The following is a 16287-nucleotide window of genomic DNA, read 5'->3' on the forward strand; positions in this document are numbered from 1 at the left end:
CTTCTCTTCTCTTCTCTTCTCTTCTCTTCTCTTCTCTTCTCTTCTCTTCTCTCCCTTCCTTCCCTCCTTCCTTCTTTTCTTCCTTCCCTTCCCCTCCTCCCTCCCTCCCTCCCTCCCTCCCTTCCTTCCTTCCTTCCTTCTTTCTCCTTCCCTCCTTCCTTCCCTTTCCTTCCTTCCCTTCCTTCCCTTTCCTTCCTTCCCTTCCCTTCCTTTCCTTTCCCTTCCCTTTCCCTTTCCCTTTTCCCTTTCCCTTTCCCTTTCCTTTTCCTTTCTTCCTTTCTTCCTTCCTTCCTTCCTCTCTCTCTCTCCCCCCACCCCCCAGGCTATAGTGCAGTAGTGGCATCTTGGCTCACTGAAACCTCCACCTACCGAATTCAAGCAATAGTCCTGCCTCAGCCTCCTGAGTAGCTGGAATTACAGGCACCTGCCGCCACACCTAGCTAATTTTTATATTTTTAGTACAGACAAGTTTCTCCACATTGGCCAGGCTGGTCTCAAACTCCTGGTCTCAAGCAATCCACCTGCCTGAGCCTCCCAGAGTGCTAGGATTACAGGTGTGAGCCACCCCACCTGGCCCCTAGGGCATTTGCTAAAAACAATCAGTGGCGGTTGTTTAGTACTACAGTTTCCACAGGCAACAAAAAGAATAAAGTAGCAAACAAGAAACTGAACAATAAACCAGACAGGACAAAATAGAGAATGAGTTATCCTTGAAGAGCTTTGAAGAACTGTGAGACATTCCTGGAAATCTAGGAGGTCATGCACATGAGAGGGGCTTTGTACATACCCAGCATTTGTACCTGTCTAGAAGAAAGACTTGAGACATCTCTAGTCTCCCACTTCTGGCTGACCTTCAGCTCTTTCCAAGGAGGAGTGAAGGCTAAGGCACAGTTGCAAACTGTCTGGCTGAATGTTGAAGGTACACCCCATAATACACAGAGAGCCCTTCAGCAAAGGCTTGGGGATATTTGTTCAAACCATTTAAAGAAATCTCTGTCCAATCACTTGTTGTCTGGTAAGCTTACTGATCAGAGACTTTAGTGGTTTCGTATGACAAAGAATACAGACTATAGAATGAGTCCATGAAGCCAATAAACAACCAGCAACCACAAGAACAAAAAGCTCTGGGGAAAGAGGAGTTCTGATTTGCAAAGTTGTCACACTATTTAGAATGTTAACTTTTAAAAAATTATGAAACATGCAAAGAAATAGTAAAATGTGACCCTTGAACAAGGGAAAAAAAGCAATTAATAGAACCTGTCCCTGAGGAAGCCCTTATATTAGATTTCCTAGACAAAGAGTTTCATTACCTATTTAAATATATTTAAATTAATAAATGAGACCATGTCTGAAGAACTTAAGAAATGAATGAGAACAGTGTCTCACAAAATAGACAATATCAATAAAAAGATGGATTTTTTTAAAGGAATCAACTGAAACTTGCAGTTGAAAGTTACCGTATAATAACTGAAATGAAAAACTTACTATTGGGGGTTCAGCATCATATTTGTACTGGGAGAATAAATGATCAGCAAATTTAAAGACAAGTGAATTGACATCATTCAATCTGAGGGAAATAAAGAATAATAATTGAGAAAAATGAACAGAACCTCAGATACCTGTGGGATATCGTCAAGCATAAGAGCATATACAGAATGAGAACTTCAGAAGAAGAGAGATGGGAAAGAAAGAATATTTAAAGAAATAATGGCCAAGAAATTGGCAAATTTGGTGAAAAACATGAATCTGCACATCCAACAAGTTAAACTTTGAGATACATGCCTAAACATATGATAGTCTAATGAAAGAAAATAACAAAGAGATAATCTTGTAAAAAATAAGAGAAAAATGAAAGAATAGAAATGAATGAAAATAGTCACAACATACTAAATCTTATGGGATGCTGCTAAAACAGTGTTTGGAAGGAAATTTGTAGCTTCAAATTCCTATGTTAAAAAGGAACAAAGATATCAAATCAATAACCAAACTTTCCAATGTAAGACACTGGAAAAACAAGAGCAAACTAAAGAAACATGAGCAAACTAAAGAATCATAAGCAAAGAAATAATAAAGACTAAAGAGGAAATAAATGAAATGGAGAACAGTAAAAGAATACAATAATAAGGCAGCCTTGTCAAAATAACAAGACAATCGTTGAAACCAAACATCTGTTCTTCATAAAGTTAAACAAAATTGATAAACCCTTAGCTAGACCATGAGACTACTTGAATTACTAAAATCAGGAATGAAATAGGGGATATTATTACTAATCCTAGAGAAATAAAACTGATTATAAAGAAATACTAAATATAGTTGACCCTTAAACAATATGGGTTCAAAACGCAGAGGTCCAGTTACATGCAGACTTTTCCTCTTTGATTTGGATGGAAAAATACAGTATTTGTGGGATGTGAAATTCACATACATGGAGGGCCAACTTTTCATACGTGCATACATCCACATAAAACTTGTTCACAAATGTTCATGGTTGCATAAACAAGATTCAGAGGTCACATGTGTTTCCATTTATGTGAAATGTCTAGAGTAGGCAAGTTCATGGAAATAGAAACTAGATTAGTGGTTTTCTGGGTGTTGGGAGGAAGTGGTAATGGGGTGTAATGCTAATAGTGTTTGGGTTTCTTTTGGGGGTGATTAAAATGTTCTGCAATTATACAGTGGTGGTAGTTGCAAAACTTTGTGAATATACTAAAAGCCACTGAATTGTACACTTTAAAGTGGTGCATTTTATTATGTCTCAGTCTGTTTGTGTCACCATAAAGGAATACCCAAGGCCAGGTGATTTATGAAGAAGAGAGGTTTATTTGGCTCATGGTTCTGCAGGCTATATAGGAAGCATGGCATCAGCATCTGCTTCTGGTGAGCACCTCAGGAAGCTTCCAGTGGTGGCAGAAGAAGAAAGGGAATCGGTGTGTCACATGGCCAGAGGTGGAGCAAGAGAGAGTGGAGGAGATATCAGGCTGTTTTGCACCATCAGATCTGGGGGTGGGAGGTAATACAAGGAGAAGTCATTCATTACCAGGAGGACTGCACCAATCTGTTCATGAGGGATCCAACCCCATGACCCAAACACCTCGGACCAGGCCTCACCTCCAACATTGGGGATCAAATTTCAACCTGAGATTTAGAGGAGATAGATACCCAAACTGTATTATATGGTGATATCAATTCAGAGATAATAATAAGTACCTAATAAAGGTATCGTCACAATTAAACCCTGAAGCAGAAGGCTTGGCACATTTAATGTCCATAAAATTAGTGTTTTCCTTTAAATGTTTGAATATGATATTTGTCACATTTCCTTTAGAGGTAAACTGATCGTGTCTGGAAAAATGCCAATTGAAAAAATCTCTCTGACAGCTTTCTTAGCATAAAGTATTTGGGGACAGAAGGTCAATAAACATTTCCGTTTTTTCCTATTTACTCTTTCTGAGTATGGTGTTTATCTTTTCTATGCTACAGTTGAGCTCTGAATGAATTTAGTGTTTGCAAAGGTGATCTCCCTGGGTATTTGCAGCAACTTAATCCTCAGAAGAAGAAAGAAATGTCATTGCCTTGCATGCTGTGTTGACCCCAAAATTCATTTCCTTGACACCAGGAATGCTGGACTTATTCAGTTCTTTGAAGGAGGAAACTCAATTTTTGATTAAAAATGGTAGTGTGGACAAATTTGTTTTTCCAGGCTTTCATTCAGATGCCAGTTGAGAATATACTTCCTGCTTCTGGAGAGAAGTTGAGGAATTTGAAGAGGCACTAAAGACTCTTTAGCTTAACTTGCCTTTTTTTTGTTTATAAAGACATCAAAATTTCTGAGAAGGGAAGTGATTTGCCCAATCATCCTGCCAGTAAGTGGCACAATTGGCACTAGAAGAGTAGAAAGTTTGGGAGGGTGGAAAGGGTAGTATTTATTATTTACTTTGTGTTGGCCCTACATTTACCATCCAATTTAGTTTTTACAGCAATACTCTCTGGTTGGTTAGTGGTGGAACAGGGATCCAAACCCATTTCAAGGTTCTATAGATGCCATTCATTACACAGCAAACCCCTTGCCTCTTCTCTAATCTTTGCTTGTCTATGAAATAAGAGAAATTCTAGCTACTCCTGAGTGGCTGTAAGGATTAAATAAAATATTAAAGCATATGGGGGTTGATAAAACAGAAAAGAAAAGAAAAGAAACATTCGATAGGTACTGAACACCTTCTGCTTTTGTCCTCCGATTTGACACCTTCCTCTAGTGGCCATGTGGGCATAGGGCACTGGTCCCTACTTCCTGTTGCACAGATCTCTGTCCCTTTGTCTATCAAGCACCATGATTAATTTGTTTTACATTTGATTCTCTCCTTCCAGCTGAATCCTTCAAGGAATTTGCTGAATTGCTCAATGAGGTAGAAAATGAGAGGATGATGATGGTAAGTTACTAACTCTGTCACTGAAGCTGAGTTCATGGGTAATATAAGGGATTTTTCCTGTCCTTTATGCTTGGATTGATCCTATGCTATTTTGATTTCTGTCAGATAGCTTCTTGGTGCTGTAAAAATAGTTAGGTAACAGATCTGGTTATTATGTCTCAAGCTTCCACCCTGAGAGTTTGGCATTAGATAGAGGGAAATTAATGTGCAAATCCCATCTGTATTCATTTCAGTGAAAAAGAATTTCAGTGGATATTAAACTGGGCCTTTGAACATGTTGACAGAAATTGAGGTCTTTAGTGTTTTTAGCCAAATTATCCATTTGTTAATCTTTAATTTGTAGAGTAGTTTTACTTTTATAGGGAAAATCAGTAGAAAATACAGAGAGAACTCATATACCACCTTTCTGTCTCCCATTCAGTTTTCCCTATTATTAAACATCATGAATGTGATACATTTGTTATAATTGATGAGCCAATATTGAAACAATATTATTAGCTAAAGTTCATAGTTTACGTTAGGATTTACTTTTGGTATTGTACATTTTATGGATTTGACAAATATATAATGACATGTATCCACCATTACGGTGCCACCATACATAATAGATTCATGACTGTGAACATTTCTTTTGTTCAATCTATTCATCCTTCTCTTCCTCCTCCAGTCCTGAAACCCTGACAACTACTGATCTTTTTTTTATTGTGTTTTGCCTTTTCCACAATGTTTATAGTAGATATCAAACAGTATGTACCCATTTCAGATTGGCGTATTTGACTTAGCAATATGCATTTTATTTTCCTGTCATTTATTTTTATCATGAAATAATATCCCATTGTATGATTTACCACAGTTTATCCATTCACCTACTGAGGGACATCTTGGTAATTTTGGCAATTACAAGGAAAACTATTATAAACAGTTGTATGTAGGTTTTTGTGTTGATACAAATTTCCAACTGATGTACTTAAATAATAAGGAGTGTAATTGCTGGAGTGTAAATTGTCAGAGTATGTTTAATTTTGTAAAAACTTGCCCAACCAACTTCCAAAATAGCTGTGCATAACCAGCAATGAATCAGAGTTCCTGTTGCTCCATGTCCTCGCCAGCTCCATGTTCTTACCAGCATTTGCTGTTGTCAGTGTTCTGGATTTTAGGCATTCTCACGGATGTGTAGTCATATCTCATTGCTGTTGTAATTTGTAACTCCCTAATCACATATTATGCAGAGCATCTTTCCATATAGTTAACTGCCATTGGTATATCCTCTCTGGTGAGGTATTTGTTCAGTTCTTTAAGTTTTAAGAGTTTTTTGTATATTTTAGATGCCAGACGTTTATCCAATAGGCATTTGCAAGGATTTTCTCCCCATCTGTGGCTTGTCTTTTTATTTTCTTAACAGTATCTTTTGCATTGCATAGGTTTTTTTTTTTTTAATTAAGTCCAACTTATACATTTTTGCTTTAATGGATCATGCTTTTGGTGTTATATCTAAAAAGTCTTTTCCAAATCCAAGGTCACCCAGATTTTCTCCTATGTTATCTTTTTGGAATTTTATAGCTTATTGTTTTACATTTATGTCAATGATTCATTATGAATTAATTTTTATGAAGGATATAAGGTCTGTGTCTAGATTCACTGTTTTGCATGTGGATATCCAGTTGCTCCAACATTATTTTTTGAAAATACTGTTCTTTCTCTTTGAATTACTTTTTGTCCTTTATCAAAGATCACTTGACTATATTTATACGGGTCTGTATCTGGGCTCTCTATTTCTGTTCCATTGATCTATTTATCTGTTCTTTCACCAACACCACACTATCTTCATAACTTTAGCATGGTAGGAATTGCATTGTAGTAAAAACCATTGAAGTCAGGTATAAGCTTAAGAATCAGTTTGTTCATATCTATAAAATAACTTGCTGGGATTTTGATTGGGATTGCTTTTAAGATCCCAGAGATATCTTTTTTATTTTGATTAGGATTTGCTTTTAAGATTCCAGGGAAAAACTGATATCTTAAAAATATTGACTTTTCCTAAATGTGAACATGGGTTATCTCTCCATTTATTTACATCGTTTTTGATTTCTTTCATCAGAGTTTTATAGTTTCCTTATATAGATCTTCTACGTATTTTGCTAGATTTGTACTTAAGTGTTTCATTTTTATGAAGTCTAATTATTTTAACAGCCTAAAAATAATCTTTTTGTGTGGTCCTTAGAGCAGCAGTACCATCATGACCAGCACCAGCAGAAAATTATTGGAAATACTGGTCCTTGTCCCCACCCCAGACTTATTGGAGACTTAAATGTTGAAATGTATATGTTGATCAATATTCATTTTTATTACGGGCATGATGGTAAGATGGGAATTCTGTAGAGGATATCAAAGTGGTCTACTTTACCTTTCTTCATCAGATGACTTTTTATGGGCTTCTCAGTTTTGTTAAAGCTATTTATTCCAACAGCCAGAACTCATTTACCTATAAAACCTCTTTCCTTTCAACAGTGTGGTACTGCCTTCTCAAAATACTTCTTATAGAATCTAGACTCCTAGAGAAGTAGGATTGAAGGCAGGACTTGGAGGTAGGGGAATTAGAGAATTAAGGCTCTAATTCTGGCTCTGTCATTAACTTGTTGACTTCAGATTAATTACTTCATTTTTCTGGGCTCCTTTTTCTTATTTGTAGAGTGAAGAAAATAATCCCCATCTCTTATGGTTGTTTAAAGTTCTTCAAATAATATAGTAAACATGGAAGTGTTTTATAAGGGGAAAATACTGATTATGTAAGCATGGTTTTTAGTTATCTTTAGTTACTCACAAGATTCTGCTTGTGGAAATATGACTTGGGAATTTTCTTAGTTTAAAATATTTGCTTTTAAATGTACTAAGAAGAGACCAATATGTGTAGTTTCCCTGGAGCCTCTTAGATGGCCCCCTTGCTAATACACACTCTACTAAATGTTCTTCTCTGCCCACAGAGTTTGTGGACTGCTGCCCATGTTGTTTTCAAAGGCATTTGCCCCCATTTCATTCAGATAGCATTAGAAAGCTCAGCTGTACTTCGCTTTAGCCCTAGTTGTTTCTCCATCTCTTTTATTTACCCAATAACAAAGCCCTCACATATTGAAGTAGTATTCATCTTTTGAGATGTTGTTTTTCTCACCCTTCCTGCTGGTACTTTGCCACATGACTGACTCATTTTCTTCTGTCTTTAATTATGTTGTGCCCTTTTGTCCCAACAACTTTTCAATCATATATTGAGTGTTTGCTCCCTGTTTCCCACTTAATTCCAGGAATGCTGAGATGGTTAGGCTTAATGAGTGCTTTCACCCCATGCCAGGAATTCATTGCTTGATTATAACTTTTCCATTTCCTGGCTTTGTAGCAAAAGGACCCCTCTACCCCAATCTGGATAATTTAGTGGGTCTTATATTGCATTTTATCCTTTGTAAAAGAAGAGTCCAAAATAAGCTTTAGAATTGGAAATTGCCTGTGTCTGGTCATCTCCATAAATGAATATAAATTGGGGAAGGAATTATGAAGGGAAGAAGTGAGGAAGGGCATCCCTGTGATGTTCTCAAAAGTATCCTCTTGGGGCTGGGTGCGGTGGCTCATGCTTGTAATCCTAGCTCTTTGGGAGGCTGAGGCAGGCAGATCGCTTGAGGCCAGGAGTTCAAAAGCAGCCTGACCAACACGGTGAAACCCCGTCTCTACTAAAAATACAAAAAGTAGCTGGGCGTTATTGTGCACCTGTAGTCTCAGCTATTCGGGAGGCTGAGGTAGGGGGATCTCCTGAACCTGAGGTGGTCAAGGCTGCAGTGAGTCATGATCATGCCACTGTACTACAGCCTGGGCGAGTAAGGCCCTGCCAAGAAAAAAAAAAAAAACTGGGGGGGAGGGCCTCGAGAAGTCTGAAGTGCACACTTCTTATATGAATTTGAAGCTTGCCTAGATTATTTTCTGACTCCAAAGAGGCCTCTGTTGGCAATGTGCAAGGTCTGTTTTTGAAGACTGCTAAAAGTCACCTAAAGAGGCCCCCATGATATTTTAGCCTGTCTTTAATGCTCTCTCTTTTTTAAAAAAGTTTTTTATTTTTTTTATTTTTTGAGACAGAGTCTCCCTCTTCTGCCCAGGCTGGAGTGCAGTGGCATGATCTCGGCTCACTGCAACCTCCGCCTCCTGGGTTCAAGTGATTCTCCTGCCTCAGCCTCCTGAGTAGCTGGGACTATAGGCACCTACCACCATGCCCAGCTAATTTTTGTATTTTTAGTAGAGATAGGGTTTTGCCATGTTGACCAGGCTGGCGTCGAACTCCTGGCCTCAGCTGATCCACCCGCCTTGGCCTCCCAAAGTGCTGGGATTACAGGCACAAGCCACTGTGCCTGGCCCAGTGCTTTCTTTTGATATTTCATTTACCGTCAAAGATTCCTGAGCAATCCTGCAATACTGGACTGAGTATCATCTCCATTCTGCTCAACACCTTGTTCGGTGTTACTTTGGCCTTTATTCAATAGGATTCTGATGATAGAAACTCACTAATGAGTTTAGGATGCCACTCCTTATGGTGAAGATTCTACCTGAGATAGCAGGTGGGAGTTTTTGTCCCCAGTGAGCTCACACAATGAATGCAGTGATTAGAGAAGAGATTAAAGGCCAAGTTTACTTAAAAGGGGAGTCATTGCTCGAGTTCTAAGGGGTTTCAGAATAAAATAGAATGAAAAAGAAAAAAGAGGAAATCCTCAATGTGACTTTTTTCTACATTCCTAAGTCTCTATTCTGACAAGAAAATAGTATAATTACCAATGAGTGTCATAGAAAGGAGATTCAGAGTATCTGTTTGTGCTGTAGGAGACTGGGAGCAGTATTGCTAAAGTGATTAAGGGAAAACAATGTACTGCAATTCTAGTAAGCCATGGACTATTTTTCTAGACTGAACTGGGGTCAAAAATCTAAAAGTCAGTGGCCTTATGGACCCTGTGTGAGAAGTTGCTGACACACTTGCTTATGCAGGACAATCCCCTTTGGGGCATGAAAAGCCAGCAACTCTGCCATCCTGGGGGTTCCTGAATATGCAAGGGCCCAGCTCCATACAGGCTTTAGAAAGTAGTATGTTCACTTCTTATTCAAAGGCAAACTTCTTCAATGGTTCCCAGTTGGCCACTTCTTAGGTATTACTTTTATTTATTTATTTATTTATTTATTTATTTATTTATTTATTTATTTATGAGACTGAGTCTCACTCTGTTACCCAGACTGGAGAGCAGTGATGCAGTCTTGGCTCACTGCAACCTCCGCCTCCTGGGTTCAAGTGATTCTCCTGCCTCAGCCTCCCAAGTAGCTGGGATTACAGGCATGTGCCACCTTGCCCGACTAGTTTTTTGTATTTGTAGTAGAGATGGGGTTTCACCATTTTGACCAGGCTCGTCTTGAAACCCTGACCTCAGGTGATTCATCTGCCTCAGCTTCCCAAAGTGCTAGGATTACAGGTGTGAGCCACCGCACCCGGCCCGTATTGCATTTTTTAAACTGCAAATTGTCTTTCTATTTATCTAGTCATTCATAACTTTTTCTAATATTAGTGGCTGAAACCAGGGTCCCCCACCCCTAGGCTGCGGGGCACCAGTCTATGGCCTATTAGGAATCTGGCCACACAGCAGGAGGTGAGCAGCAGGATAGGGAGCATTACTGCTTGAGCTCTGCCTGCTATCAGATCAGTAGCCCCATTAGATTCTCATAGGAGCAAACCCTATTGTGAACTGTGCATGCAGGATCTAGGTTGCATGCTCTTTATGACAGTCTAATGCCTGATGATCTGAGGTTGAACAGTTTCATCGTGAAACCATCTCCACCTCCCCCTACCCTGATCCATGGAAAAATTGTCTTCCATGATTCTGATCCCTGGTGCCAAAAAGGTTGCAGATTACTGGCTTAAGCTTAAACTAACTATTTGTAATTATTTTGTGGGTTAGGCATTCAGACGGGTCAGCTGGGCGATTCTTCTGCTCCAAATGATGGCATTTACCTGGCAGATGAGTTGATACGGAAGGTCCAAAATGGTTTTCCTAATGTTTGGCACCTTCCACTGGGGATGGCAGGAAGGGCAGATTCAGCTGGTATGAGACATTGACTAGAATTTGGCCTCTTCTGTTTGGTAATCTCAGGGTAATTAAACTTCTCATATACTATCTCAAGGCTCCTAGTGGGAGTATTCCAATAGAACTAGGAGAGAACTGGTCCTGGCCTTTTATGACCTAGTTTCAAATGTCACAGAGTGTTACCTCTGGAGTGCTCTATTTGTTCAAAATATTAACAAGCCCACTCACATTCAAGGTAGAGGGAATATAGACCTCACCTCTCAATGGAAGGTATGTCAGAGTTTGTGGCCCTGTTTTAAGGCTTCCACAATACTAAAGGAGAAAAATGACTTTCTGTACTGGGTCTATGACACCAATGACTTAATTTGTGGATATTTTTAGTAGAAGTTTTACTTTCAATTAAGGAGAGACTTTGGTGTAATTTTTTTTGATACCACAATTGTTAGTGAATCTTTGATTTCCTAAGCAACCAAAATGAATATTTTCTATGAATCAGACCTGTATAGCGAAGTCTTTACTAGGGGCTCTTGCAGGGTGGAATTTATAGACTTTACTGCCTTTGGCTAGTGAGCACACTCAGAGATGAAAAGAGAATGTTAAGGGTCGTACTGGGAGGTAGGTTATAGTACGATTAGGACTCAGTGGGGTTTCATAGATCCAGTAGAAGAGAAGAGATGTGATGAGAATCAGACAGGGTCTGGAACTGTTAGTAGGCAAGAGATCTGTTTTTGTAAAAATCAGCACACTTCGGGAAGGGTTACATGATTTTTTAAGTCTAGGCTTGTAGCAAACAAGTTTTAGAAAGCCAGCTATAAAAGCACTGGTGATCAGGAGACATAGAGAATGACTGTTCTCAAGGAGAACATTTTTTTTTCTTGCCTAGTTTTATTTTTTTTTTGCCGGGTGCTGCCTGTCCTGGATGGTAGCATTAGGAGCTGCAGTAGATCAGAATGCCAGGGTTCACCAGGTTGTTCTCATACAAAGGCTAGCAGTGACATTTTAGGAGTTTGCCCATTTAGTTGAACCTTGAATCATACCTACACACAAAACAAGAGGCCCAAATTACCTGAAAGACACGTATAACCCGTGTACTAATGCCCCACAACTTTCCACACTTTTGGGGTGGTAGGTTAAAAATTGCTTAGATTGGAGAAGTCAGATCTTGTCAAAACTGACTTTTTCCTCTGTTGTCTATTTTTGTTATGAAGATATATCTTGTCTTACTGACACCTATGTCTTATATGGCAAGGAAACTTGTCTTTTAGTTTTCTGTCTTGTAGCTAATTAATAAAAATTAATGCAATGATTTCCAAAATGCAGCCCTTTAGATGCCTTCTCTAAGGTCTTCCATTTTAGTGATTCTAACTCTCACCACGGAGGCACAAACCCCACTTGTTGCCTTGGACATACACAATCTCATAAGAGGTTTATACGAAGAAAAAGCTTTGTATACCTTTACCTGCCCAAAGAACAAGGGGTCTTCTTTGATTTTGATGTTTTTATATCTCCAGAACATATTTATTATTGCCAATATTAATAGTACCTGAACAGGCCATTCCTATTAGCTTCTGAGCATTTATGTTTAGGTGATTTGAAGGCCTAGTCTAGTGTTTTCTGTGATGCTGTAATGCGCTCCACATTCTGAAGGAAATTTTCTGGTTTTATGGCACAGGCAGGACTGTAAATGTTTTATCCCAATGCTATCACTGCACACTCATTTGCCGCTGATGAAATGATTTGCACTTGCTGCAATTGTCCTTTTCTTGTATTTGCCATTCTCTTTCTCTTCTCTTTTTCACTTGTCGTTCAGGTCTCCTCTGTCTTCTGCTGGACATCACTTCAGATATTTATCGATTAAAAACTCAGATCAGACTATCATTAAAGTTACAAAGAAATGCCCCTCTTATTCTTTCTCCCATTTCTTCTCAATGCATTCGATTTTCAGAAACAATATAGAAACAAACAATAATAAACCCCAACAAATCAGCAAACCATTTAACATTTTGCAGGATGGTATATAAATGAAAATGTCATAGTAACAAGGAATCTTGTATCTGAACCTTGTTAACCTAGAAATTATTTTGTTTGTTTTTCCTTTTTGTCTAGGTACACAATGCTAGTGATTTGCTGATTAAACCCTTGGAAAATTTCCGGAAGGAACAAATAGGCTTCACCAAGGTACATTTTCTGTATATGTATAAGATTTTTTTTTAATAGCAATCAAATAGTTGTATGGGCTACTACTCTTCACTTTACAAAGATATGCACCAACCTGCTGGTGCTTTGCTCTTGGCCTAGTCAGCCTCCTAAACTGTGCAAAATAAATGTTTGTTTTTTATGTCACCCTGTCTATGGCATTCAGCCTCAACTAACATGACAAAGGGGGTCGGGGGCTGGGTGATTAGTTTCTAGGAGAAAAATGATCATGAAAGTAAGAAAATCTAGAACTGGCCTCTGACTTTGTGGCCAACAGACTCTGTATCTGTGTATAAGTTGCTTCTCCTTTTGGTGTTTTTGTTGTTTTGTCTGGAAAACTAGCTATCATTTATCAACTGCCTGCTATGTTGAGCACTAGGCTAGGGGCTTTACGTTCATTCTTTAATCACAAGGAACTTGTGTGCTTCTGGCATTTTCCCCATTTCACAAATGAGGTAACTGAGCCTTGGACAAGATAAATAACATGACCAAAGTTATATAACTAGTGATATAGTTTGGATCTGTGTCCCCATCTAAATCTCATGTTCAGTTGTAATTCCCAGTGTTGGAGGTGGGGCCCGATGGGAGGTGATTACATCATGGGGGCGGATCCTTCATGAATGGTTCAGGACCATCCCCTCAATGCTGTTCTCCTAGTGGTGAGTTCTCCTCGGATCTGGTTGTTTGAAAGTATGTAGCAACTCCCTCACCTCTTGCTCCTGCTCTGGCCATGTAAGATGTACCTGCTTTCCTTTCACCTTCTGCCATGATTTTGTTTCCTGAGACTTCACCAAAGGAGAAGCTGCTATATTTCCTGTACAGCATGCAGAACTGTGAGCCCATTAAATCTCTTTTCTTTTTTTCTTTTTATTATTATTATTATTATACTTTAAGTTCTAGGGTACATGTGCATAACGTGCAGGTTTGTTACATATGTATACTTGTGCCATGTTGGTGTGCTGCACCCATCAACTCGTCAGCACCCATCAACTTGTCATTTACATCAGGTATAACTCCCAATGCAATCCCTCCCTTCTCCCCACTCCCCATGATAGGCCCCGGTGTGTGATGTTCCCCTTCCTGAGTCCAAGTGATCTCATTGTTCAGTTCCCACCTATGAGTGAGAACATGCGGTGTTTGGTTTTCTGTTCTTGTGATAGTTTGCTAAGAATGATGGTTTCCAGCTGCATCCATGTCCCTACAAAGGATACAAACTCATCCTTTTTTATGGCTGCATAGTATTCTATGGTGTATATGTGCCATATTTTCTTAATCCAGTGTGTCACTGATGGACATTTGGGTTGATTCCAAGTCTTTGCTATTGTGAATAGTGCCGCAATAAACATACGTGTGCATGTGTCTTTATAGCAGCATGATTTATGATCCTTTGGGGTATAAAGAACTCAAACAAATTTACAAGAAAAAAACAAACAACCCCATCAAAAAGTGGGCAAAGGATATGAACAGACGTTTCTCAAAAGAAGACATTCATAGGGCCAACAGACACATGAAAAAATGCTCATCATCACTGGCCATGAGAGAAATGCAAATCAAAACCACAATGAGATACCATCTCACACCAGTTAGAATGGCAATCATTAAAAAGTCAGGAAACAATCTCTTTTCTTTATAAATTACCCAGTCTCAGGTATTTCTTTATAGCAGTGCAAGAACAGACTGATGTGGCTAGTAAGTGATAGTGGCCTGGATTTAGACCTAAAGGTCTTTTTAGCTTTACATTCCATACTCTTTGCATTAAGCTATGCTGTCTAGATCTTTGCTGTCTATTATGGTAACTACTATCTATTTAAATAAATTAACAACTCAGCTCCTCATTCTTTCTAGCCACATTTCAAGTACTCAGCTGTCACTTGTGTCTAGTAGCTACTGTGTTTGACAGTGCAGATAAAATACATTTTCATCATTGTGCAAACTTCCATTGGATAATGCTGTGTGCCAGATAATTTCACATTCTTTTCAGCTTGACCATCCCATGGATCTCTGTGATTCTCCAATGCCTGTTAAAGGGATGTGAATGATTTTCATTTTTAATCTTTTCATCTAGGTGTAGGTCTGTTTCATGAGCTCTCAATGTATATCCACCACGTAGCAAAGGTTGTTTCTTCTACCAGGGCTAAAATACAGCATCTTGTCCAAGCATCTAGTTTTTTTAGGACTAAGAGCATACTAACCAGTAGATATTATTTGGAATATCATGACAATCAGTTTGGATCAAGAATTTGAAAACAGCAAGTTTTTCTTTTTTTAAAAGACACTATCTTGCCAACTCACCTTCCCAAAGTGCTGGTATTACAGGCATGAGCCACCATGCCTGGCCATGAAAGTAGCAAATTTTGAGAAGAAAGAGCAAAGTAGTGGTTGAGCTCCCACTACCTGCTATCATCAGATTTACATGGGCATTGTTAGAAATGACTGGTGTTCAAGCAAAGTGAGTTCCCTGATAGCCCAGCAATACTGGATTCTACTTGTTTCATTGTAGTCTCATTAACATCAATACTTAGTTGGGAGAGGATATGATTGAAGGATAGAAGTATATTTAAACTTACAACTGAGGATAAAAATAACCACTTGTGAAATAATTTGATTTACTTTCATTCCTTTATAAGAATAACACTAGGAAACTAAGGATATGCTACCATGGTTGCCCTCATATTATCTGAGCAAATGGAAATGAATTTGTATTATGTGCAGTCATGCGTTGCTTAATGTTGTTCTGAGAAATGCATCATTACATGTTTTTGTGGTTGTGTGAACTTCATAGGAGTGTGCTTAACACAAACCTCGATGGTCCAGCCTAATACACAACTAGGCTATATGGTATAGCCTATTGCTCCTAGGCTACAAACTTGTACGGGTGGTAACTGTACTGAATAGTATAGGCAGTTATAACCCAATGGTAAGTGTTTGTTTATCTAAACATATAAAACATGCAGTAAAAATACTGTATTATTATCTTACAGGACTGTCATTGTATATGCGGTTCATTGTTTACTAAAACATTATTTTGCGGTGCATGACTGTACTTCCTACGGCCCATGCCTGCACTGAGGGTTTTAGACATGCTTTCTTCCTTAATTCTCACAGCAAACCTGTGAGGTAGGATTTTTAATATCCATTGTCTCAATGAAGAAAGTGAGTCTCAGAAAGGTTACATATGTATCTATCTTTTTTCATAATTCTTTACCAGTAAGGCCAAGCTGCATATCTACAAAGAAGACCAACTTAGTGTGAGTCATGTCATGTCTCCAATAAACTATGTAGAATTCCAGTAGTCAAAATGTAACTTATAGTCTACCCCTGTATATTATCAATTTATTGCCAATCAGTTCCAAACCTCTCAATACCTGCTCTGTAATAATGGACAGATTTTCTTTCTTTCTTTCTTTATTTTTTTATTATACTTTAAGTTCTAGGGTACATGTGCATAATGTGCAGGTTTGTTACATATGTATACTTGTGCCATGTTGGTGTGCTGCACCCATCAACTCGTCAGCACTCATCAACTCGTCATTTACATCAGGTATAACTCCCAATGCAATCCCTCC

The 16287-nt window shown here is 38.6% G+C and overlaps 1 protein-coding gene across 1 annotated transcript in view; it reads left to right on the forward strand.

Annotated features, from left to right (window-relative positions):
* The window catches only part of LOC111531180 (oligophrenin-1-like), a 255919-nt gene that overhangs the window by 154010 nt on the left and 85622 nt on the right, over positions 1-16287 (forward strand). Inside the window, exons 4-5 of the mRNA XM_026451950.1 lie at positions 4366-4427; positions 12632-12703. Coding sequence (XP_026307735.1) covers positions 4366-4427; positions 12632-12703 — 134 coding nt within the window. The remainder of the gene's footprint in view (positions 1-4365; positions 4428-12631; positions 12704-16287) is intronic.

This window comes from Piliocolobus tephrosceles, chromosome 12 (assembly GCF_002776525.5).
Source record: "Piliocolobus tephrosceles isolate RC106 chromosome 12, ASM277652v3, whole genome shotgun sequence".
NCBI lineage: Eukaryota > Metazoa > Chordata > Mammalia > Primates > Cercopithecidae > Piliocolobus > Piliocolobus tephrosceles.